A 25,233-nucleotide genomic window follows, 5' to 3' on the forward strand; every position below is an offset into this window, starting at 1 on the left:
TCTAATTTAGGAACCGTAACGGACATTAACATACCAATCGTCAACCATAATGAACCTTGTAGGTCAATGAGAGCAAAACAACTTTCAAAGCAAGGTTTAACACAAACCATCAAAAACTAAGAAGTGTTGAACCAGAGGAGCAGTTACCAGTACTCAACCTTATCAGAAAGATGTTATTATTTGCTGTATACATATAACAGAACTTCTTGAAAGAGGATTCAACAAACTTCAGAAAAAACTGTTCAGTCAACAAAATATAAGCGACATACAATGTATCTAGTTTGTCAGAGTTAAGGGACTTTGATCAAGCGTGGCTTAGTGGTTAGCGTGACTTTAGAGTATCACCTCCTGTGGTTATGAGGTCATTAAGCTTTTGCTGGCTTCCTGTCTCGTCGTATTTGTGAGAAGGTCTGAAAGCAACCTGCCGACGGTGGTGGTTCCCCCCCCCCCCCACCCACCCCCAGGCTCTATCCGGTTTTCTCCGCCCATAATGCTGACCGTATTCATATAAGTGAAATAAGTTTCTTAATGACTGTGCGGTTAAAGCCCGGACAGGGAGATTTCAGGTTTCAACCCAACTCTTGGCTATATATACATGTAAATTCACTTCGGGTGTTGCTTTAAGTTAGTAGGTTTGTTAGGTACCTGACAAAGAGCAGTGGTTTTCTACGAGCACTTCGATATCCTCCACTCCTATATACCTTAAATGACCAAAACTTTCGCCCATTACTAAGTTGCTCATTTGTCCAGAGTCTGTGAGTTCTATTGATTTTAGAAAGGTAATTTGAGAGATGTTTGGAAGGTAGGATGATATCCTACTGGGAAATTGTAAATTTTAGCAGCAGAAGTAATATCTCATTTATTTACCTCCAAAATTGCTCTTTTGTGGTCGAATTTTTAGGCTATTTAGAGTAGCTGAGCAAAAGTAAACTTATTGCGTTTAATACAAATCAGTTAAGATTTGGATTTACATGTTTTCACTTACCTTTGCATTCAGGTAAAGCTATGGTCACCAGGAAAAAAAAAATCCACCAAAGTTTCTTACAGTCATGGTAGAAAGGCATAATTGATCTTGCATTTCACTCAACAACTGAGAATTTAGTTAGGTTACCACTGACTGGTCCAGAGATCATGTCCAGTATATCCCCAAAAGTCCTCTTTTCAAATAATCCCGATCCTCGCAACACTGTTGGGGATTGGCCGCGCAAAGAACCCGGATGTCACGAAATTCTATCCGCGAGCCACGAAAACAGTAATATACACTGCCCAAAACATCCTTTTTTTTAAATCAGTTCTGTTTTCATTTTACATTAGGCCACATCACTCAATTTAAATCCACATCCATTTTAATACACTTCTGAAGAGAAAATCACTAATGTATTTACATCTCTTGTCGCATTTTTCTCCTTGTAGGGATACGCGCACATGATATAGCTCATGGCAGACCTGTGTTTCTCTTAACTTGCATGACTAAAACAGATTTATACACTCAGCTTAATATATGCCTACGGAAATTTGACCTACTGAGAGCTTTGTATCAATGTCATTGCAATTAAGTGCCAGTGTACAAAAGTGCTGCTAACTGGAAGCCGTCAAAAGCCTGTTTTGCTGTTTTCTATAGGAGTTATCTATTTCCGGTCTGCGGTATAAAGCCTCGTCAATCATAAAATGGTACTGCGTTGGTACTTATTAAGTTAGTGTATGTAGGCCCATGCTTGGTGTTTTACGTCCTATACAGTAGGTCAAAGTAAATGAGATAGGAGAAGTGGTCCAGTTAATTTCAGCAGACAATCAAACCTCCACGTATCTATCAGTTTATGAAAGGCAAACAAGAACAAAAGACCAGTATGAGTGCATTTCTTGTATTTAGACAGACTGTCGCTGGTTCAGTCGCTAAAACGATGTTGTCGTCATAACCTATCGCCTCCTGGCCATTGTTCGTGAGCTCGAATCCAGCTTTTGTTGTGTTGTATCTGCGGCTTTACGGTGAGAGTTTGCAAAGGTACCTGGCGGAAGGTGGTGGTTCACACCGGGCACTCTGGTTTCCTCCATCCATGAACTTAATCGCCATCGTAGATATTTATTGATGTATTTGATTGTTCTTTAAAGTCACATTAAAAAATTCTCCTGATTCATTGTAAGATGGTGGTCATATTTATGAGCGGAGAAAACTAAGGGTAATGTAGCGCATATAACTGTAACATGACGTCAGCGTTATTACGCCACACTCGGACCATGTGGTCTCAGAGCAATGTGTGCAGGCAGACACTGGTGTACAATAAACAAGCTTGTTTGACTGTATGATGTGATAGACATCACACACAGTAACCCGCTGTCCTTCGCCAGGTGCTTGACAAAACGTTCTCACTTACAACCACAGCCGGATAATTACTTTTATTTATTTCATTTGAGTTTTACACCGAATTCAAGAATATTTCAACACTTATAGGATGGCAGTCAACATTATGGTGCGAGCGCCCGGGGAAACCCACGAGCACGTTGATGACAGACCTTCCCACGTGGGGAAGCATGGTGAAAGGCTCCTGTGCCTCACTGCGCTAAATCGTTAGGCAAACCTCCCCGCTTCCCCGAAAAAAAGCCCCAATCTGGCATTTTTCGGTTAAAAATCATGCATAGGGCCTACGTTCACTTCTAGGCTTTATCTATCATAATTAGCAAATAAGATGAGATGGGGTCATGTTTATAATACGATATGGTCTCCTTATTAAATGAGATAGGCCGAGGCCAGGCATATCATATACTGATAGATACCTGGAAGTTTACTTGCCGGCTGAAATTAACTGGGCCACTTCTCCTATCTCATTTACTTTGACCTACTGTATAGGACGTAAAACCCCAATCGTGGGTCTACATACACTAACTTAATAAGTACCTTATATGTGAATTCTTCAGCCTATATATGTTTGGCCCCATGATGAAATGCCGATATACATTTAAAGGGGCCCTTCATCAGATTAATATCAAATGAGGAAATAGTAAGCGAGTGGGGGGGGGGGCTGTAGGCCTATATCTTTCTAAACTTTTCCACCTACACCACTATGTTCGCAGTCGTCGCATAATGGAAGTATTCTTGAGTACGGAGTAAAACACCAGTGAAATAATAAAATAAATACTTCAAATCACATGAAAATGCATGATGAATAAATTAAGTGGGGTGGTACTTAGGCCTATCATGAATGTGGAGCACTGCGCGGCCGCTAAAACAACTCGGCCCAGCCAGAAGCTGTAGAATAATTTCCACAGTGGGAGCCTCCAGAGTCTGCCTAGACCCCGGAAGCTCAGACTTGAGTCCCTAGATTCCGGAGTCGAAAAAAAAGATTATGTAGTAAAAAAGACATCTGAGTTAAAAATTATTTTCCGTATTTTTCAAAATGATGTGACTAAAGATATTTCCTATTTAGGGCCTATAACGTTTCTTTAAGAAAAACAACCAAGCAATAAGTAATATTTTTAGAGTTGAAATATAAAAATTTTCATCCTAAATTAAACTGCTGTTTTTCTGTCTCTAGTCCCCTTAGTGTTCTTGTCACATGGAACTAATGGATGTTGACCCAATAATACGCTGAATGGATTCGTGACTAACCCTCGCCATTGATGTGCATTCAGGAAGTAAAATAGCGGGTGCAAACGGGTGCTTTGTAAAACCCTGCTATTACCGGTTGACATTCACACATGCGCACATTGATGCATAGCTCGCTACAAGAAGAAGGAAGACAACGTATCAATTTGCACACAGAAGACAATGGTCTTGATTGGCTGAAGTCGTTACGAACTCTTGACTTCGGTATAACTTACCAGCATACAAGTTACTGAACTGATTCAAGAATAACTGTGCGAGGCACACAACGTGTGTGAAATACGTTATAACTGGACGGGTCCATGTTCAGAGAAGTGCAGGGGAGACAAGTCGCACAGATTGTTCGTACTGATTTCCCTGGTTTACTCATGTAAATATGACCTAGTTGGAAAGATTTGGACTGGGGTCGGAGTTTTATCAGTTGGTTCTAGTGAGTATATACATCCTGTAGCTGGAGTTGGAAGGCTGAATGACTGGGAAAAGTTTGTAAGTGTGTTGGGGTGACATGGCGGACGGAGATGGCCCGGTGTTAGAGGCTTGGCTGACCTCGCCCAAAACCAGCGGTCGGAAAGTCGACGTGAATGTGATCCTTACCACTGAGTGTATAACCTGGGCAACAGAGAACAGTGAGTACTACTACGACGTCACACGCCGGCTACAGCCGTGCTGCTCACAGCGGCCTGCTCCCGTGGTGTGGAGAATGAACTGGGGTGGGGGGGAGCTTGTTACTACTATGGTGGTGGGGTGGAAAAGTATATGAGGTGCACTTTGTCGTGGACGTCAGGTATTGTAAAGGTATGTTGTGAACCTCAGGGTCTCAACAACCAGATGTTCATTACATTTTTCTTTACAATACTAACAACCTGAGGCTCATTACATTTATCCTTAAAATACTAACAACGTGAGGCTCATTAAATTTAGGCTATCCTTGTAATATTAACAAGCTGATTTTCATTACATCTATCCTTTAAATACTAACTTACATTCATTACATCTATCCTTAAAATACTAACAACCTGAGGTTCATTACATCTATCCTTAAAATACTAACAACTTGAGGCTCATTACATTTATCCTTGTAATATTAACAACCTGAGACTCATTACATCTACCGTACGTTGGAATGTCTCCAGCAACCTGCGGATGGTCGCGCATTTCCCCCAGGCTCTGCCCGGTTTCCTTCCACCATAATGCTGCCCACCGTCATATAAGTGAACTATTCTTGAGTATGGCGTAAAACACCACTCAAATAAATAAATTTATCATTACATCTATCTTTAACATACTAACAACCTGAAGTTCATTACATTTATCCTTATAATAGCACCAACCTGAGATTCATTACATTTATCCTTGTACAACTAACAACCTGAGACTCATTATATCTATCCTTTAAATACTAACAACTTGAGGTTCATTACATTTATCCTTACAAAACTACCAGCCTGAGTTTCTGTACATTTATATTTATAATATTAACAACCTGAGACTCATTATATCTATCCTTTAAATACTAACAACTTGAGGTTCATTACATTTATCCTTACAAAACTAACAGCCTGAGTTTCTGTACATTTATATTTATAATATTAACAACCTGAGGCTCATTAAATTTATTCTTATAATACTGTATCTAATAGTATAATACTAATATCCAGTGCTTATACTAGCAGTAGCTAGTGGGAATTTCCCTTTTTCTCAGGTGGTAGAGTGTTGGACTTTGGCTGTTGAGACCCGAGTTCATTTCCTGGTGTGATCCATGTAGTGAAATCCTTCAACCATTACAATACTATCAACCTGAGGTTCATTACATTTATCCTTATAATATTATCAACCTGTTTAGTACGACGTTAAACCCCAAGCAAACAGACATACATACTAACAACCTGAGTTAATACATATATATTTATGACATAAGGATGTATAGTGATCAACCAACAGGTTGTCAGTATTATTAAGATATATAATGGAACCTCAGGCTGTGTACACTTATTAAGACCTGTAGCTATAATGTGTCATGGTCTTGAATGCAGTGAACCTGAGTGGGTTTTAAGGTGACAAATGTACATGTATGTAATGGTGCATGGATCACTTTGGTGGTTGTAACCACTGTAAGTCATGCAGTAAGTGTACCAGTGAAACATGACAATAACCGGATACAGTATACAGCTAGCATTTGTAACACCCTAAACCACCCAAAGTTTCGTCCATGACTAACTTGCCCATATTTCCTGATTCGGAGAAATCTATTTATTTTAGAAACGTGTTTGAGGTTTGCTTGGAATATGGGATGATATTGAACTGGAAAATTGTAAGTTTTAGTCCCCAAAGGGAATGTTTTGTGACATTTATTTGCCTCTAAAAATGAACTTTTGTGGTTGAAATTTTAGTTCATTTAGGGTATACCTATATATAAAAGACATAAAGTGTATACCAGTACTCTGGCTATGATTGCATGTGGTAGTCTAACTATACACACATAAAATGATATAATGAACTTAAGCAAAGCCTCACTGATTTATGCCATGTCCAAGCTATCTGATACCATACTGTATATGGTATTTATGACAGGGGTAATCTCATAATTGTGAGTGGATACATTGTGCAGATTGCCATTCACAGTTGTATAGATGTTTGGCAGAGTATAATCAATTACGGTGGATTTGAATAAGTATACAGCAATTTGTTCCTGGTCTGAATAGAGCATTAAATCTGCCCTCTATAATGGGATACATCCGGCTGGAAATTGGACAATGGTATGTCAGCCACAAGTTTGCTATTGTTTCATATCTTCAGTCTTGCATAGCACCTTCATGTCTGGCTCTACTTTTATTTTGGTTTCAAAATAGGGCACTCACTGGCTCATTTGATTAAAAAATTTTTCTCGTCGCAGCTGACCCGTGAGTCTACCGTCTTGAATCCAGCTCTTGCTAGTTTCTGCATTAAGTCAGGGGTTTTCGGATAACTGGCAATGTTTGGTGATTTCCTCCAGGCGGTCTGGATTCCTCCTACCAAAAAATTCCCTTTGGAAGTGAAAAGAATTGAAAAGCATCTTGAGTATCAAAAAATCTAATGGATCTTAAGCTGAATGTTGGAATGAAATATGAAAAATTTGGTTGTTAATTTATGTATGTGAAGAAAATATGTTGATGTTCTCGTTTCAGGGAAACATAATGTAACGGTGAACTTGTGTGACGTCTTGGTAGCGCGGTTCGTGGATGAGGCATCCCCAACTTCCCGTCATGAGGGGCATGCATCCCTGGTTATCCACTATGTCAAACATGTCACGCATAAACACCGACGTAATCTTTCTCATCGCTGTGAGATTTTTCATGGATCAGCGTCAGTTTGCAAACAATGGAGGGATAAGCTAAATGATATCCTTCTCATGAAGTGTAAGTTACATTTTAAAAAATGTCAACAAAAAACAGGTAGTCTTCTTGACCAATCACAATAGGGTAAAATGTATCAAAAAATACCTTTAAATCCATTGATATGCATGTCGATCAGTGACCCGTCACAGAGGTGTTGTGTACCTATCAGTTTGATTGTTGACAAAATTGTTATGAAGATTTGTGTGTAATGTATGCATACTGTACACAGCTCTCTATGATTCAGAAAAAAAGCGGAACATTTGTAGAAAATAACTGATGCCCGTCATTGTCAGTGCTGTCTGTATCACCCACATTAGATAAAGATATGAAAACATTTCATTCTGTATGCAGAATTAAATAAAGGGGGAAAATGAAGGCAGTTAATATTCATTTCAACGGTGCGCATGTGCAATGACGAGGGTTAGCTGTAGTAGCTTTTCATGATTTTCTTATCTACTTTGCTAGCCACGAACTCTTGTTGGCCTCTAAGAGATTACACTAGTTATAAAGTATGGTAATTTTTCATCGGATGAGTTTATCAGACTGGGGTAACCATAACCATTAACCACATGTTAATTATACACAGCCTAATTATAAGACAAATTAATATATGGTGATGGTGGCATCATGATGCACAAATGCACTGCCTCATCAGACTACATGGTAAAATTGAGAAATGGTGAAAATTCACCAATATGTAGAAAAAAAACTTCTTGAACTAACAAACCAGTGGTGTTTGCTTCCATCCAGCCAGTCGGCCTACTGTGTGTATTTTCAGTTTTTTATTTAGCTCTGTCAGAAACAAGGAACCATTATGTCAAACTTAAGAAGAATCAATCAGTAAACCAATAGCTACATGAATTATCTGTCTGCTTGGAATGTTTCATAGCAAAGATTTCATACTCTTATTTTCAGTTCCTGAACGCCCCAAACGGCTGTTGGTGTTTGTGAATCCAGTCAGCGGGAAGAAAAGCGGACCAAAAGTCTTTCACTCACAGGCAGAGCCTTTATTTTCCCTGTGTCAGGTCACAGTAGATCTTGTAGGTAGGTGACATACAACTAACACTTATCAGCTGAAACCCAGTTTATGGGAATGTGTGATGTTTGAACAGCTCGCGAAACAGCATTGTGTGTAGTCCCCTGGCTTACCTCCCCTGGCTCAGCGCAAGGGTGGGGACGGTGTCCTTGGATTGAGACTGGATCAGTCATCATTTTTGCATGATGCTACAGTGAGGCAGCACCATGAATATAAATACTGATACCGTTCTGCTGCAGTGAGCCACTGTTGTGATATGACCGAAGTAATGTTCATGCATACAGCAAACTTATTTACAGGAAGTACACAACACCTGTGATCTGCTAATCACATTGTTTGCATCTGGAAGTCATCAGTAAAATTACATGACCTTGAGCTAAGTCTGTGCACCTTCTACTACACATGTGGTCCTAAGGTTTCACATTACTACCTGCATTACTGTATTAGCCATCACTTTCACTTTTATACTTTTGCCAGGAAACCGGTACCTATTATTCACTTCTGTCCAGTCAAGGCATTTCTCTAATAGCAGAAATGCAGGAGTCTCTGTGACCTGATGGTTAACATGCTTGTGCAGCGCAATAACCAAGCAGCCTCTCCCCAGTGTTAGTTCAGATCAAGCTAACAGTGTCTTCCAGCAACGTGCAGATGGTCGTGGGTATACCCTGTGCACTCCCACTATAGTGTAGGCCACCATCGTATAAGTGACCTATTCTTGAATACAGCGTAAAAGACCAATCAAATAAGTAATGAATAAATAAATAAATAGGAGGACTGTCAATGCTTCTACAATAGGACCCATTCTTTGCGTGTATATCTGTTTCATGTCACAGCACTATATTTGTCATGCCTTCGTAGTGCAAGCACTATTCCAACGATTTTTTAATATACGAATATACTTATGAGATATGTTGGTGTACTCGTATGTATTTATGACTTGTTCAGTCAAACGGTAAGTAATGTTGGTCTAACCAGGGAGGTCTCAAGTTCAAATCTAGCTCTTGTTAGTTCCACCATGTCTTAAAGACAAGACTTTTGTCAGATACCTGCTGATTAAGGGCAATGGTTTAATCATGGCAACCTGGTTTCCCCCATTCGTAAACCTTGCCCTCCAAGACAGACACTGTACAGATCCACAGTTGCAAGCAGAATGTAGCATGACTCTCCGGGAAATAATGATTGTTAATCACATGACAACCATATAGATGAACTCTCATGAGATTAAAGGTGGTTTTGTTTTTCGGTATGGCAAGTTTGTGCGATGACCCTTGACACATTGGGTAGTACAGTATATTTCTCTTCATATATCATTAAACAGATGGTGTCCAAAAAAGCTGAATTAATTATGAACATTTAGGAAGAATAAAGTAAAATTTATGAATACATTTGATGATATATCCATTTCAAATGATTTGCAAATTAAGCATTCAGAAAGCTCGGTATGTAATACTGTGCAATATATTTTTTTCATGTGACAGTTACAACGCATGCGCATCACACTGAGGAGGTTATAGCTTCTTATGACCTTGGCAAAGTGAATGGGTGAGATGTTTTCTATTTTGCACCTGATTGTGTTCTTTTCGCAAAAAAAGTAACTTTTATGAAAAATATGGTTACCTGAAAAATCGATTCTTTTACTCAGTTAAAGGAAAATGGTTAGTTTTCAACATTACCTGTTTTAGTTCTATCCTGTTTTGTTAGAACAGGATAGAATTAGCTCACAATTTATTGAGCTCAAAACTCAAACGTTCTACTGGGTATTGGTGGGTAAATGGTCGTAAAGGAAAATACAAGCAAAACAGTTGTGCTTTTGTACTGTTCAAAAAAGGTCCGTCGTCCATATGTTCACACTGAAGCATTAGAAAGTGGTGGCCTGTTGACAATAGCACACTCAAAACAAAGGCTATTTCCAAGACAACAACAATGTAGTTTATCTCCTTGTCTTACATGCGCATATTTGAAATTTGTTCTTATTTTATGCACAAAAACTTTCCCTTGAATGAGAGCTTAAAACTTAGATCATAGATGTGTTTCTCTTTTTTTATTTCGCGTAATGAATAAGTTGTTGTTGACGTGCTGGCGATGTACAAGAATTTCCACTTATGTATAATCTTATTCAATATATTACATCATGTGACTGTATATTAAAATAAAGTAATTCAACATGTGTTTCAATTAAAACATATTTGTGAATCTGTTTTCAAACTAAACCATGATGGGACTACTTTCAGAATTGTGACAGTAGGTGGCGACGGTACATATGCAGAAGCTGTGAATGGTCTTGCGCATCGAATGATGTTAGAAGCGCACCAGGATGAAAATGACCCAGATCTGGATCTTAAACCTTTGCCATTGCCAGTTGGAATTATTCCTACAGGTAAATATATTTTTCTTTTTTCTTTCCTCTGTGTTTTTTTGTTGTTTTTGTTTTTTGGGGGGGTTTTGTTTCTTATTTTATCTGTTTTTCTTTCATCTTGTTTTTGTTTTGTTTAGTTTTTGTTTTTTTCATGTTAAAACTTTATGGCATAATAATAAAGAGCAAGGAATTCTGTATTTATAGATTTGTGTATGTTTCTACTCAAAATTTCCATATCTGTATAGTGTTTTATTTGAGATGTACAAATACTAAAATCCTGTAATATATACACATGTTATGGTAATCTTGATTTGTATTTTTTGTGTTCTGATGGTTAAATAGGAACTGGAGATGGAATTGTGGAAGTTGCGAATACCACCAAGGACATAGTGACTGCAGTGTTGTTGATTATTTTAGGTGTGTCAGTTGTAAACCAGGCAGATTTCGTAACACATATGGTATCCATTGTGAACAACCTCTCTTAAGAGTACTTACATGTCACGGCCATTTTGCCAAGTTAAAACACCACGAAAGTTTAAATTTGTTGGAAAGATTAAATTTTGTAGATTATACTTACTTAGTTTCTGTGTCATTTGACTCTTAAAACAAGTCGTCAGCTCAAAAGTTGCGTTTAAGATGGAGATAATTGTATAACGTGTACTTTGCAAAGATGTCACGTTTCCAGTGGTTACAAACCCATCAAGAATTTTTTGTTTACATTGAGTAGGTGGGAAGTTAGACAAGGACCTGGCCACGGTTCATCATGGCAGGAAGCTGTTGGTGTACTCTGTATTATTGACGGGAACGGGACTCTTCTCAGAGATCATTCGGAAAGCGGAAAGCAATAGGAGCTTAGGTCGTGCACGCTACGTTTGTGAGTATAGAGGCACAGAGTGGGTTAGTCAGGCGGAGCTAGGGCACTGGTTTGACACCATAGACATATTACATACAATGCCTGTTTCACAGAAGCATTTTGGGTCAAAATCCAAAATTAAATCTTCTGTACAAAACATAATATTTGAAGCTGGATTTTCAAACTTGAATGAAGTTGTACTATTACACCACAGAATCCTTGGTAACAGTGGAATCCATTTGATAGATATATGTATTTGGGAGTTGAAATAAGATTACAATTTTTTTGCTAAAGCTCGAAATCGCTGTGAAATGAGCCCTTGACCGTCTCTGAAATATTCTTGAGCATAATGTTAGACACCAGTAAAATAAATAAGCTTGAAGAGACTGTCCATTCCCGTACTGCTGTGTTCCATCATTTATATTTCAGAATGGCTCTGCTCTGCGTTTCAAACTGGAAATGCAAGTCAGAATAATAGCTAGAATAGGGGGCTTTCCAAGTAGCTTTTGTGTAATAAGTATGTGCCATCTATATATGTAATATTTCTAAAAATGTAAACGCTTATTTTTTTTTATCGGAAAATAATTAATAGTGTCTTTTGAGCTGTGAACTGTGAGCAAAGTTTTCACGTGTCTAGAATAATAACATAATCTGTGGCATAGTCTAATACTCATGATCAGAAAGTCCATACCCGTGTGTAGTAGCTTTCCGTGCATGATCTGCACTGCTAACCTGTACAGTTGTTCGTGAATCTGGTTTAAAGGAAGCTGTCCAGTGGCAAGATTAAAAAGTGTTTTAATTTGGTATAAGAAGCACAAAGCAAAATCAGTTTTTTTACGAGAACGAGATTAAGTTGTTCAAAATTACTGTCGTAAAAGTTTGGTAAAAGATTTGTACTATTCTGGGCCCTGAGGAAAAACACTTCTTGGCAAGTCATGTTCAGGTATGTGTTGGAAAATAGTTCGTGTTTGTTTCGGCATTACATCATCATTTTAACAATAATGGAGGCCTACAGGCTAGAGTGAATAAACACATTGGGCGGATTTCACATTTCAGATTTTCACATAAAGTTATGATTAAGTGTTTTTTTGTAGCAACTGTCAGTACATTCTGGAAGATTCTGTTCTGGATCTCTCCCTTAAAAGTAAAAGTCGTAGTGAAGAGCATGTGACAATGTGTTGTAAATTAGTACCAGTCCAAGTCCAGCTGTGGACTTGGGATTACTAGATACATTGCTCCTGAGGCTTTGTTAATAATGAGTGGCCGAATATCACATGTCTTTCAGCAAGTGTGAACTTTAGGCTTTGGTGAGCTCATCACTAACATGCCAGAGATGGGTTGTTTTACACTGGCCACTTGTATGAATGTCAGTTTCCTAAATGGCGCTAAATAACAATCAGTTTTTCTGTTCTGTCAATGAGATTGGAAGAGGAAGCTTTTCTGTCAGTGAGATGGGTACAGTAAGCTTTTCTGTCAGTGCTATTGGTAGAGGAAACTTCTCTGTCAGTGAGATGGGTACAGTAAGCTTCTCTGTCAGTGAGATGAGTAGAGGAAGCTTTTCTGTCAGTGAAATTGGTAGAGGAAGCTTTTCTGTCAGTGAGATGGGTAGAGTAAGCTTTTCTGTCAGGGAGATGGGTAGAGTAAGCTTTTCTGTCAATGCGATTGGTAGAGGAAGCTTTTCTGTCAGGGAGATGGGTACAGTAAGCTTTTCTGTCAGTGATATGGGTAGAGTAAGCTTTTCTGTCAATGCTATTGGTAGAGGAAGCTTTTCTCTCAGGGAGATGGGTAGAGTAAGCTTTTCTGTCAGGGAGATGGGTAGAGTAAGCTTTTCTGTCAGGGAGATGGATAGAGTAAGCTTTTCTGTCAATGCGATTGGTAGAGGAAGCTTTTCTGTCAGGGAGATGGGTACAGTAAGCTTTTCTGTCAGTGATATGGGTAGAGTAAGCTTTTCTGTCAATGCTATTGGTAGAGGAAGCTTTTCTGTCAGGGAGATGGGTAGAGTAAGCTTTTCTGTCAGGGAGATGGGTAGAGTAAGCTTTTCTGTCAGGGAGATGGGTAGAGGAAGCTTTTCTGTCAGGGAGATGGGTAGAGTAAGCTTCTCTGTCAATGCTATTGGTAGAGGAAGCTTTTCTCTCAGGGAGATGGGTAGAGTAAGCTTTTCTCTCAGGGAGATGGGTAGAGTAAGCTTTTCTGTCAGTGATATGGGTAGAGTAAGCTTTTCTGTCAATGCTATTGGTAGAGGAAGCTTTTCTGTCAGGGAGATGGGTAGAGTAAGCTTTTCTGTCAGGGAGATGGGTACAGTAAGCTTTTCTGTCAGTGATATGAGAAGAGTAAGCTTTTCTGTCAGTGAAATTGGTAGAGGAAGCTTTTCTGTCAGTGAGATGGGTAGAGTAAGCTTTTCTGTCAGTGAGATGCATACAGGAAGCTTTTCTGTCAGTGAGATGGGTAGAGTAAGATTTTCTGTCAGGGAGATGGGTACAGTAAGCTTTTCTGTCAATATGATTGGTAGAGGAAGCTTTTCTGTCAGGGCAGGAAGATGCGTACAGTAAGCTTTTCTGTCAGGGCAGGGAGATGCGTACAGTAAGCTTTTCTGTCAGTGAGATGCATACAGGAAGCTTCTCTGTCAGTGAGATGGGTAGAGTAAGCTTTTCTGTCAGTGAGATGCCTACAGGAAGCTTTTCTGTCAGTGAGATGGGTAGAGTAAGCTTTTCTGCCTATGAGATTGGTAGAGAAAGCTTCTCTATCAGTGATATTAGCAAATGAAAATTTTCTGTCAGTGAGATAGAAGGAAATTTTTTTGTTACTGTTAATTAAAAGTTACGTCTGAAAACACCATCTGTTTGGCAGGATTCTTGTGTGCCTTCTTGTGGTACTCATGTTTTGTACAGCTTGTTGGATAATTCCCTTTTTCTGTTTGCATTTCAGATGGAGTATTATATGGAATAATTAAACACCAGGTAATTCAGGTGGAAGTGGATTATCTCCCCGTGTCAGAAAGGTTTGTTCGGAGCTACACATCACTGGTTCAGTGAAGAAGCACTATAAGTGTTTTTGTTATGTTTCATCAAAGTAGGACAGTCTCAGTGAAGTCTGATCTAGTAGACTCTCTCCAAACTGAGTTGTTAAGTGGACCTGATGTAGCACCTGCTTCCTATCCATCTAGTGACCTTTATTTGGATGGAGAAGTCAAACCATACACCAATCAGAATTGTAGTTTCGATCCACAAGAGCCAGAATTTGGAAGGCTGAGAGTAGGTGCTTCCCGGACCACCTGACTTCACTGAGATTGCCATTGCGGAATTGAGGCTGCCCTATCAGATGCAACTTAATTCCTAGTTTGGACAGGAAAAAAACATGTGATACAAAATGTGAATTTAGAAAAATAAAAGCTAATTCAATGTAGTAAATGAATGTCATCTTTGGGAACAAACAATTCTAAACGTAGTAAATGTATAGTCACATTTACAGGCTTCTGAGTATATCAAGTCTGGTGCAAGGCTTTATGATGAGCGGCTGACCAAGGGGAGAATGGAGTCAGTGATACCTCAGTCCACACTGATCAGTTAATTCGTGTTACAACACAGTGACCCAGGAACACCTCGCCAATGCAATCGCTCTGAGTTCAAGTCCAGCTCATGCTGGAAGGTCTGCAGCAACCTGCAGATGGTCACAGGTTTCCCTCAGACTATAAGTGTTTTTAGTCTCCCACCATAATGCTGGCCACTGTTGTACAATAATGTGAAATAACAATAGTGAAATAATTGTCGGTGTTAAACACCAATCAGATTAATAAGTTAATATAGCCGGTGTTATTTCGTGTCTCTTGCACCACAATTCCTTTGTGATCTAGGAGCTGATAGTGTGTTCATTTAGTTATTTATATTTATTTATTTAGTTTTATAAATATATGTTCGATGGGGAACTTCAGACAAATTGACCAAGAAATCCAGTTTATGTAAAGAGCGAAGTGAATGTCATTCTGTGTGTTTTCTTTGTAAAGCAGTTCCAGGGATGAGGCTGTGAAGGAGAACTCGACAGGAGAGACGGTCTCAGGTAACAAGCGTTCTTTCAAACATGTCAGCACACTTAGACCAGTTATGTTGTGCTAGTTTTTATGTTAAGTCTAATAAACTTGCATTTTTCATTACTCATCATACTGATACTTCTTAGCTCAGCCCATACAGTGCTATGTTGTCTTAATCCATTTATTGGTTAGCTTTAAAGATCAACTCCAGATCAGAAAGAAACTAGGTGGACTTTTTAAAATTATGCGAAGAATGCTTCTCACAACATAACTCAACATTGTTAAAACAATTTACATTGGGTAACACCATTCAGACTATATCACTGAAGTGTCCTCAGAATGAAAGTTTCAGTTGGTTCGATATATAATGTGCCATGTGGTACGGGATCATAGTGTTGACTTGACCTTGGATATGTCAGATGATGACATTATTAGCATGTTTCGGACTAACCTTTGGCCTGGAATCGGTCTAACACATTAGCATCAGGTCTTGGCATACACTTTAAAGTTGGAGAAAACATAGTTGGGACTTTGTTCTAAATATGGTCTTAAATATTATTTTCTAGTTTTTTTTTATGACATTTGAAAATAATTTTTTTGTATATATGGGACCACCTCTTGGTATATATTGTCTCTGCATAATGTTCTTAATGAGAATGTAACATGTTTAATAAATATATTTGTGCTAGAATTTGGTCTTTTTCAGCTAACAGAGGTGTTATCATATTTATGTTTTAATATTTTCATAAATATTATCATAATTCTGATTAAGTGCATATCTTTGGATATGAACAACAAATTTACATTTGAAATGAATTTATTAGATCTACGTCACATCCTTATTTAGAAAATTATAATTCAAAGACAATATATAAGAGCTGGTTCCGGTACAAAAGTATTTTCAAATACCCTTTTGTCCTGAAAGAAAAATATCAAAAAAAAAAAAAAAAACCCCATTAAAGACCATATTTGCAAATAACTTCCCATGCCCTTCCATCTGATATTTGCATCATTTTTAGTGTACCTGTTCAAAGTACAGACGTTGCTTATATCATACAGTGAGCATCGGTGTTGGTGTCTAATAACAAGGAAAGCAGTGTTAAGCAAAATATTAAACAAAATACTGTGAATTACTGACTCAGTGTATTGTATATTAAACAAAACGTTAGGGGTGGTATCTAAAAAACTACTGCATTTATTTAGCTCAGGGTTTACACTTATGTAGAGCAGAGCAGCTTGAGTAGGGCATGCCAATGTTGATCCAGTGTGTGCATATTAATTACCGTATAATACCAAATTCTTGACTTCATGTATTGTGTATTAGAATCAATGTTAAACAAAATGTTAAGTATTGGTATCTCAAAATGTACATCATATATTGACCTGAAGTTTTACATGCTTATAAAGTGTAGTGACACAGAAGGGTGTTTCATTGCTGATTCTCTGTGAGCATATTAATTACCGTAAATTACCCAGTTCACGATTTCAGTATTTGATGTATACGATGAAGTTTTGCATTCATGTGTCTCTTAAAGGCAAACTCTTTGGTTGCCTTGCTACCGAATCTAAGTTATGTTTTCTCCTCCTTTAAAATTGGTACTTACGCTGCTCAGCATTGAGATGTTAGAGCAAGGAAACATTGACAGTTTGGCTATTCTGATGGGTTGTTATGTCTGGTGTCTTCGGCATTATACTTCCATGTACACGCACCTAATGACTCTAAGTCGTCATGTGACTGAAAAATTGTACAATGTAAAACCCCGTACATACATATATACATACAAGGCTCAACTAATGCCAAAATTTAGGCAAAAACAAATCTTCAAAATGAGTACTAAAAGCATCTAGAACTTCGTATGGTCAAAAATGGTGGGCTTGTAATATGGTGGTTCCAAGTTCTGCATCTCTCTCTTCTCTGACCTAATAAATAAATGTGACAAACAAAGAAACTGTTAAATAAATAGCCTGGCCTTGATGGCAAGATGAATACTAATTTTTTTTTAAATATCAAAGAAGATAAATCAGTGCAAAGGGTTTTCTTCGTGGAAAGTTATGTAAGTGACAGGTAAGTTTCTGGTTTTGTATCACAGGTTGGCAACACAAGAGCGGGTCTTTCGTACGGGTGGACAACTTAACCTACAGCGCGTCCAGATCTCCCCTCCCTGACCGAGAGGCTCTGGGAGATGGTGTTCTCCGCCTGTATTTTGTCCGACCGTGCGGAAGGATATCTCATGGGGTTTACGTGAAGAAGTGGCTAAAAGGGGATCCTGACGTGGTAGGTGCCAGAAATACAAGCTCAACATCATTGTGTGCTTGGGTTCAGACTGTACTTTATTTTATATAACTTTGTGATTTAACATGAACTACTTATGGAAGCGATGAATACGGCCATTCATTGTGCCATCATTCTAGCGTAGTTTAGCCCAATAAGGCGATGAAACGAAGCGATAAAGCAATGGTGCGAAGCCATGGGATGATGACATGAAGCACTGGGACCATAGCACAGTGCGATGATCATCGTCCCATCGCAAAAAATAGCACATTTTTGTAACGACCAGGATTCTTTGCTGAGCTTCTAGCTGAAAGCTTTGAAGGTCATTTATCCCTATAAGTTTCATACACCCACCGGTGAAGGAGCGTAATGTAGTTTTGCAATTCACATCCACTACCAGGTTATATCACCAGTTGTTTTGCACAAGCTGTTGTTATATTTGTGCATACACAGACTGAGGTGATGATGTGTGACGCTACAATATATATGCATAACTTTGTATCCAAGCAAAAGCTCCTATTGTATCATATGCGCGAATGTGTCGTGCCTTACTTTGGTCTATTTCCTGGGTTGCCATGGTAATGATATTGTCCATTTCTCTATATCCGCATGTAGTAGATAAATTGGTATGTCTTCATGTCTGGGCTGGAACTACATTGTTTTGCATGTACAATTTTAATTTTGAGTGGTGGGTACATGGACATAGATATGATAATGTATTAGGGATTTCCGCAGTTGTCATGGTAACTTTTTTGGTGAGACACAGGTAGTGTACAACGATTTCAATGCACTAGTCAATAAACCAGTATATCTACAAATTTTAAGATAATACTAACACCTTGGACCTAATCTTTGTCCGTAGTCCAGCTTTCATATTTTTTTGTTCATCAGGTCAATTCCACAATAGCTGTAGAAGTCAAGGTGAAAGCTTACAGGGTGAGAGCTGTGGGGGAATGGCGGACTTCACCACAGAGTCATATCATCAATGTTGACGGGGAAATCGTCAATCTGCCAGAGCCAGACTTCTCTGTCAGGTAAAGTACTCCACTGGAGTGATTTGCAAGGAAATGGAATTAAATGTCAAAAATGGCACCCCTTCACGGTTTCTGGGCCCTTTTGGTGCTGTTGCATGGTGGGGTGTGGCCTACATGTAGCTTATATATGAAGATAATTAGAGAGCTTCAACCTTCCACTAGATCATTTGGTTAAAACATTGAGCTCACCCTATGCATCAGAAAGCTGTGCCATATATGTACCAAATATCAGTGGTTGACACCAGGCATTCCGTTTCATCTACCCGCCGACTCGTACGAGTCAAATGCTGCTGAACATGATGTTGAACACCAAAGTTTTGGCTTATATTTTCATACCAGGTTCCTTCTTACCTTCAAAATGTACCAGCTTAAGTCCAGCTCATGCTGGCTTCCTCTCCGGCCGTACGTGGGAAGGTCTTCCGGCAACCTGCGGATGGTCATGGGTTTCCTCGGGCTCTGCCCAGTTTCCTCCCACCATAATGCTGGCCATCGTTGTATAAGTGAAATATTCTTGAGTATGGCGAAAAACACCAATCAAATAAATAAATCAAAATTTACCTTTTCCAGGTGTCACAAAGGGGTATCTCAACTATTCTCTTGGCCGCTAGATAGTATCCCGCTATCGTCAAGCCTGGCTGCTACTGCGCACGGAAGGGAAGAAAGTTCAGCTTCCAGCTTTGCACAAGGTGCCAACTCTCAGGAACCTTGAAGAAAAGACCAACGATGAAGTCTGCAGATGAGAAATATGCAAAATTGAACTTTTGAATAGACATGTATTAAGTTGCTGATCCATTTTTACCGTTTCCTTTTTAGCGTTTTCGTTTTGCTTTTTGTTTACTGATTTGTAATCAGTTTCTTTTTTATCACACTTTACAAATGAAAGCAATGGAACATGTGCCTTTTGGTCTAATACATTGACTTTAAGCACGCCTTGCCCCCACCTCTACCCTCAACTACTCCCCTCACCCACTCCCCAGTTTTGATGTTTATAAAACAAAATCTCCATTGTAACAGTTTAAATATTGTTCAGCTACAAGCTATATCGCCTTTACACCATTTAACACTTTCATTCATTGTCGCTGTTTCATTATGTATATCCCAGTACACCTACAGACAGCTACCTAAACACATTTTTCAGTTGACTGGTTAGTACTAAATTGACTAATATTTTTTCAGTGTATTTTATTTTTCGCAGTATACCCAACAGTTATTTTCTTGGAATTTGAAGTCAGTTTAACTTACCCAAGATTATTTCCAAAAGTTCCTTCCGTGAAGGCTTTACACTATAAGTATATATATGTATATGTGTTTATCTGTGTATTGGTGCTCATCGAAGACAAAGCACGAAATCGTATGGATTATTCTGTCATCCAAAACACATTTTAAAGGCTGGTCCGCGTTGTGTGTACATATATACATATTACCATGGTAATCATCACAATTTTGGGTGGGTTCATGCTTATACACCCTACCGACAAGCTATTTTAGTTCTTCCTCCCTGTTCAAATCGCAACATGTATTTTATTACCCTAGTGGACTGGTTCTGTGAAGCTGTGGTCCTGGGCCATAAAACTATTGCAGGTTAAGCTGATTGTAACTGCCATGGTTACATGTGGTGGTTACAGTCGGTAGTTACAACTAACTTAGCCAGCTATAGCTTTGTAGAACGGTCCATTTTGCATGGACAGAGACAGTAATCATTTCGTTCCTGCAAAAAGCCTGATATGTTCAGTGTGTAAGTTTGAGTGTGTAGATCTGCAGTATACACGTACCGATTATTAAACAAAGCACATACATAATTATAGCCCATAATGTGACTTTAAGTACATGTACAAACTGTGTTACTAATTTATGTCTCATTCCGTATTGCTCAAATAAGAATACGTCCAAAGACAGTTTCTCCGTCACTGATAAAGCTACCCAGCAATGTGCAGATCACCTAATATTCATCTAATGGCTATTTTGATCCAGCTTAATATGCTCAGGATTCCATCCTTTTGTAAGGATTCCATTGTTCCGTCAGGATTCCATTGTTCCCCAGCTATTCTTATGTACCATATGATAGCTGCTTTGCAGAGCTCCCACTGAGGTTGTCTAAAGCCCCGGTCACATTTCAGATGTTTATGGGTCAATGTCGAATGAGGTCAAGTGTTCAAATCCAGCCCTGTTTTTCAGATGTTTCCTGTTGTGGCCTCCAGCCTTGTGTGTGTATATATATACAAATATATAACATGACCCTATGAACAAAAGGTGCTACCTTCATGTAGTTCTTTTTGCTAGATCTATAATGTATATTTTTGTCAAGACCTCATTATTACGCAAATCGCAATTTATGGTGACCAGATCGACACTGTGATATCTGAAACATGATTGGTGACAATGATTTCTTAAACGTTGTTGATGACTTTGATTTCTGTAGCTTTGTTGGTGATGTTTTATTCAGCGAAGGGGCCTCTTTGTGTTACAAGTATATATAATTTCCGGAACCTGAAAAGTGGGGGGTGGGGGGGGGGGGGGTAAAAGATACACTTTGGCCCCCTTGGCCAAGCTTCCTACGCCCCTGTGTAACATTGTTGGTGATTGATATCATCTGGAACATTGTGAGTGACTTTCATGTGTGGAACAATGTTGGTGATTTTTTAATGACAGGAATAATGTAGGTGACTTTGATGTCTGAAACATTGTTGGTGACTGTGATGTCTAGAGCATTGTGGGTAACTTTGATGTCAGGAACATTGTTGGTGACTGTGATGTCTGGAACATTGTTGGTGACTGTGATGTCTGGAACATTGTGGGTTACTTTGATGCCTGGGACATTGGTGGTGACTGAAATCTGGAATATTGAGGGCTACTTTGATGACTGGAACATTGTTGGTGACTGATGTGTGGGACATGGTTCGTGACAATGATTTCTGAAACATTGTTGGTGACTGAGATGTCTGGGACATTGTTTGTGATGATGATTGCTGGAAAATTGTTGATGACTGACATCTGGAACATTGTTGGTGACTTTGATGTCTTGAACATTGTTGGTGACCTTGATGTGTGGGACATTGTTGGTGACTGTGATGGTTGGAACATTGTGGGTGAATTGGATGTCTGGAACATTGTTGGTGACTTGGATGTCTGGAACATTGTTGATGGATTTGATGTCTGGAACATTGTTGATGACTTTGATGTCTGGAACATTGGTGATGACTTTGATGTCTGGAACATTGGTGATGACTTTGATGACTGGAACATTGGTGATGACTTTAATGTCTGGCACATTGGTGATGACGCGATGTCTGGAACATTGTTCATGACTGTAACATTGTTGATGAGTTTGATGCCTGGAACATTGTTGATGGATTTGATGCCTGGAACATTGTTGATGACTGTGATGTCTGGAAAATTGTTGATGACTTTGATGACTGGAACATCGGTGGGGGCTTTAATGTCTGGCACATTGTTGATGACTGGATGTCTGGAACATTGTTTGTGGCTTTGATGACTGGAACATTGTTGATAACTTTGATGTCTGGTACATTGTTGATGACTGCATGTCTGGAACATTGTTGGTGACTGATGTCTGTAAATTGTTGGTGACTGTCATGACTGTTTATAACTTATACCACAGTCTTCCGTGATCTTTGTTCATACTGCCATATTGGTTAAAGCGCTGATTGGCTGAAGACTTTTTGATGACCAAGGACTGTGAAAGTTCTTATTATGCGAATGTACATAAGAGTTTTGAAAGCCATGTCCAATATAAGTGTCTGTATTTCGTTATGGTATTTCTGTGGTGATGCTTTTAAATGTGGCCATTGATACAGCCCAGATTTGATTTTCCTGTAAACCAAGTGACCCCTTTTGCCTTCACCTAAGACAACTTATAATCAGATAATTAGAGTAAAGTAATTAAATGTGCAAAGGTAAGTTCTATCACATTTTTTGCTTTCTCTTCAAGACAATTTTACGACAATCTGTGACGAATTACGACAATTATAGCTGTACTTTTCATAAGCGAACCATCAACCTCGATTCAGTGAGGAATATAGGAGGCATTGTACGCGGCATATATTATGTAAATTTACATTTGATAGTTGTAAATAATCGCTAATGGCCGCTGTAAAAGAGTTCAGAAATCTTAATGTTTTAAGAATAGTGTATGCATTCATGCATGTTCAAATAACTCGTACAATTCACTAATAAAGTAAGAGAAAGATCTGAGTCATTGTTTTTGTTTTCCAATGTATAAATATGTAGATAAATATATGTAATAAATAGAGACTTTCTCTGGTGCCATCGTTTCTTATATGAAAGCTGCTTGACTTTTGATGGGGTAATCAAAACTGACATTTGCTACATTTTCACGGATTTAATAAACATGTATACCGTTACAATCAAAGAACGCCTTCTCTTTGTATGTACACCCATCACAATGTACATGTAAGTCATCGGATGAATGTTAAAATACAATACCTAGTTTTGGTGTTCGGTGAGTGCTATTTTAACAATAGTGTGTGGGTCATGTACATATGCTTGGGGTTTAACGTCGTACTTAGCAATATTTCAGTCATATGACAATGAGAAGGTGTATGTGCATATGGTGTGTCTTCTAGTGGGAGGGTGAGTGCATGCCGCTTAAGTGTTGCTGCCACTGAAGTACCATGTCGAAGACACCAGACATGACACCCCATCCAGTCACTTTACACTGACACCAGGCCAACCAGTCATGTTTCGTTGCTCTAACCTCACAGTGCTGAATGACAAGCCAGGCATCAGCAAGTACCATATTTAGTCTTTGGTATGACCCGACCCGGGTTTGATCCTAGTAGCCCTGTGTGTCAAAATGCTGTGTACTGACCGCCAACATAACTGTAAGTACAGTGCATGTGTTGAGCGTGAGTAGAAGATTAGTCTGCCGGATGTACAGTTTGCTGTCCATGAATGTAAGGGTCGTGGTTGTCAGTGAAGGCAAATACAGTATGCCGGGAGTCAGTGTAAAGAGAGTGTGCATTGAATATAAATACTATATTCCACTGGTAAACGTAGCTAAAGTGTGACGGTCGTGAATATATAAGTGACCGCCGGGAATGTTAGTACAGTGCGACAGTCAGGAATGTATTAAAATACAATGTGGTGGCCAAGCATGTACATGTAAGTGCAGTGTGATGGAAGTGAATGTAAATACAGTGTGGTGGCTGTGAATGTAAGTAGTGTGTGATGGACTTGAATGTAAATACAGTGTCATGGACGTGAATGTAAGCACAGTGTGACGGTTGTGAATGTATGAAAATCCGATATGGTGGCCATGCATGTATGTACATATAAGTATAGTATGATGGCCATGAATGTAGGTCTAAGTACAGTGTGATGGACATGAATTTAAGTACAGTGTGATGGCCATGACTGTAAGTACAGTGTGATGGCCATGAATGTAGGCCTGAATACAATGTGATGGTCATGAATGTAGGCCTAGAGTGTGATGGAAGTGAAAGTAACTACAGTGTGATGGATGTGACTAATTGCAGTGTGAAGGCCATGAATGTAGGCATGAATACAGTGTGATGGTCATGAATGTAGACCTAAGGACAGTATGATGGATGTGAATGTAAGAACAGTGTGACGGCCGTGACTAGGTTTGAATACAGTGTGATGGCCATGAATACAGGCCTAAGTACAGTATGATAGCCATGAATGTAGGCCTAAGTACAGTGTGATGGCCATGAATACAGGCCTAAGTACAGTGTGATGGACGTGAATGTTAACACAGTGTGACGGATGTGAATGTACGACCAATGTGAGTGTGCATCATGGGTAATGTGAAGCTTTTAAGCTGTGTGTCAGACGTGGGACTAATATAACAAATATTGTCAGACGTTCGTAAATTGGCAATTACGCACTGGCGGAATCAGTTACTCAGGTTTGATCCTCACATAAAACTGACCACAGTCGTGAATAAAGTGAAATACTCTTGAATATGTGGAAAATAAGTAAATCGCGCTCTGCACCCTGGGATATACCCCTAACTCCTACCTTGCCTGATGCATGCAACAAACCTGACGTACTTGATTGTGAGTCCTTAGTCTACACCTTTCACACACCTAAAGTCAGGCTACATAACATTACCGATCGATGTATAATTCTGTGACCTGGTAGGTGAAGTCTTAGTTCCCAGCAAATCAGCCATTCGGGTTAACATGGGCAGGTATAGTCTATGCGTTTATAATTGATGAACGTTTGAAAGGGTGGGCTTATGTATCGATCAGGTAGTTATGAGGCTCCGAGTATCGTCCCCTTGATACTGATAATATCTATAGGTACTCATAGCGGCTGCTTTAGGAAAGGAAAGTCCAGACCTGTAACACGTGCTAATACGGTTGCTCTCCCAAAGATTGGGCTCTCTTCTGAGGAAAAAAAATTAAGGCTTAATATGGAAAATCAATAGCTATCTGGAGCCAAAGGGTCAGTTGCATGTTCTAAATCAGATTTGTAATGCACGCTAAAAGGTCTTTCATGTGTCAACTTGGGCCTGGCGTAGCTATTTCCCCACCAGGTGCACGCTACTGCTAGCTCATGACAGTCACAACCAGCCACATGTCATATGCCTCTTAGTTACTAAGTCGTCCCCGAGTGGATCAGTCCACCTCTCGCTGTATTGTAAGGGGTGATACGTTGGTGTTCTGGATTCTCACCCAGAA

At 39.1% G+C, this 25,233-nt stretch overlaps 1 protein-coding gene across 2 annotated transcripts; it reads left to right on the plus strand.

The window, feature by feature from the left end:
• The first annotated feature begins 3,794 nt into the window (after positions 1-3,794).
• Positions 3,795-20,215, plus strand: LOC135469958 (ceramide kinase-like). 2 transcript variants are annotated; one of them, XM_064748619.1, is made up of 12 exons: positions 3,795-4,224; positions 6,763-6,993; positions 7,888-8,016; positions 9,487-9,550; positions 10,240-10,385; positions 10,707-10,781; positions 11,092-11,238; positions 14,143-14,215; positions 15,218-15,270; positions 17,332-17,516; positions 18,405-18,547; positions 19,115-20,215. In XM_064748619.1, exons 1-12 carry the CDS (start codon positions 4,104-4,106, stop codon positions 19,254-19,256), a joined length of 1,509 nt encoding a protein of 502 aa, XP_064604689.1. In that variant the 5' UTR covers positions 3,795-4,103; the 3' UTR covers positions 19,257-20,215. The 2 variants fall into 2 exon arrangements, with proteins under 2 accessions (XP_064604689.1, XP_064604690.1); XM_064748620.1 differs by having other exon boundaries at positions 15,221-15,270.
• The last annotated feature ends 5,018 nt before the right edge of the window (positions 20,216-25,233 follow it).

Source organism: Liolophura sinensis, chromosome 7, assembly GCF_032854445.1.
Source record: "Liolophura sinensis isolate JHLJ2023 chromosome 7, CUHK_Ljap_v2, whole genome shotgun sequence".
Taxonomy (NCBI): Eukaryota; Metazoa; Mollusca; class Polyplacophora; order Chitonida; family Chitonidae; genus Liolophura; species Liolophura sinensis.